Raw genomic sequence first — 1224 nt, 5'->3', positions numbered from 1 at the left:
CCCCCCCAGCCTCTCCCCAGCTACAAGTTACACTGTAACAAGAACGCCCGCTCGGCCACCTGGTTTGCCAGGGATAACACCACCAACTTCCTGGGCTGGTGCCGCGCCTACGGCATGATAGACGAGACTTTGTTCGACTCGGAAGATCTCGGTGGGTCAAGGTCATGTGTTATTGTCTTTGTCTATGGAGTTGTTTTTTGTGTGTGTCAGATTTGATCTCTTTCATTGTGATTGAATGATAGATGATATGCAATGTGGTTACTAAGTCAGTCCAGTAGCTTAGCGAATGGTGATGGGGGTATTGTTGGGACCACAATGGTATTGTTATAAAGTGATAGTGGTGGTAGGGACAGTGGTATTGTCCTGGTGACTATGATGTTGTCATGGTAACAGTGGCAGTGGCGGTAGGGACAGTGGTTTTGTCCTGGTGACTATGATGTTGTCATGGTAACAGTAACAGTGGCGGTAGGGACAGTGGTATTGTTGTGTGATGTTTGTATTGTCATGGTGACGAAGCAGAATTGATCTGTTGACTCCTGAATGTTCTATTCCCGCCAAGTATTGTTCTATGGAACTGTTGTCATCTCGCACCCCAGTACATTCCCACCAAGTACCACTCTATTATATATAGATATAGAACTAGCTGGGCCCCCTTTCCATGAAAGCAAAGATCGGTGCATTAACATCAACTGAAAGTCATTGGCCTACTATAATTTACACTCTACTGGAATGGAACAATAAATCTTGAGAGATGCAAAAAATTAGAAGACTCTCAAAACAAAATGCGCCTCGCAAAATATCACTTCCGCACCGGATTTTCTAAAATTACAGAGACAGAAGCGTCGGCCTACAAAAGCGATCAGCGAAATAAAGAAATTTAGTTTTTTTCAGCAAAACTGTCTCAAAACTGAAAAAACGAAGGGCGTCATGATCTGGAGAATATTTTAAAGAAACTTTTGTCAAAAACCGCATGTCGATCGATGCTGCCATTAAAAAGCCTTTCGAATAGCGACATTCAGCCACCACAAATAGATACAGTGGAAACCATATATAACAGGCCCGGTAATAACAGGGATCCGGTAATAACAGGGATCCGGTAATATTCAAAATCCCCGTTTTTTCCTACTCTTTGTCTCTATTAAAAGTTATCGGCAATAACAGGGCCTCATCGGAGCCCAACCGGTTATAGCAGGGACCAAGGCTCGTTAACAAGGTGTAAAAAGT

At 43.4% G+C, this 1224-nt stretch overlaps 1 protein-coding gene across 1 annotated transcript in view; it reads left to right on the top strand.

Annotated features, from left to right (window-relative positions):
• The window catches only part of LOC101849989 (growth arrest-specific protein 2), a gene marked incomplete at its 5' end in the record, with an annotated part of 11722 nt that overhangs the window by 4481 nt on the left and 6017 nt on the right, over positions 1–1224 (top strand). Inside the window, 1 exon segment of the mRNA XM_035973655.1 lies at positions 10–161. Within this exon segment, the coding sequence (XP_035829548.1) occupies positions 10–161 (152 nt within the window).

Source organism: Aplysia californica, unplaced genomic scaffold, assembly GCF_000002075.1.
Source record: "Aplysia californica isolate F4 #8 unplaced genomic scaffold, AplCal3.0 scaffold01615, whole genome shotgun sequence".
NCBI lineage: Eukaryota > Metazoa > Mollusca > Gastropoda > Aplysiida > Aplysiidae > Aplysia > Aplysia californica.
This window is presented reverse-complemented; position numbering and strand designations above follow the sequence as displayed.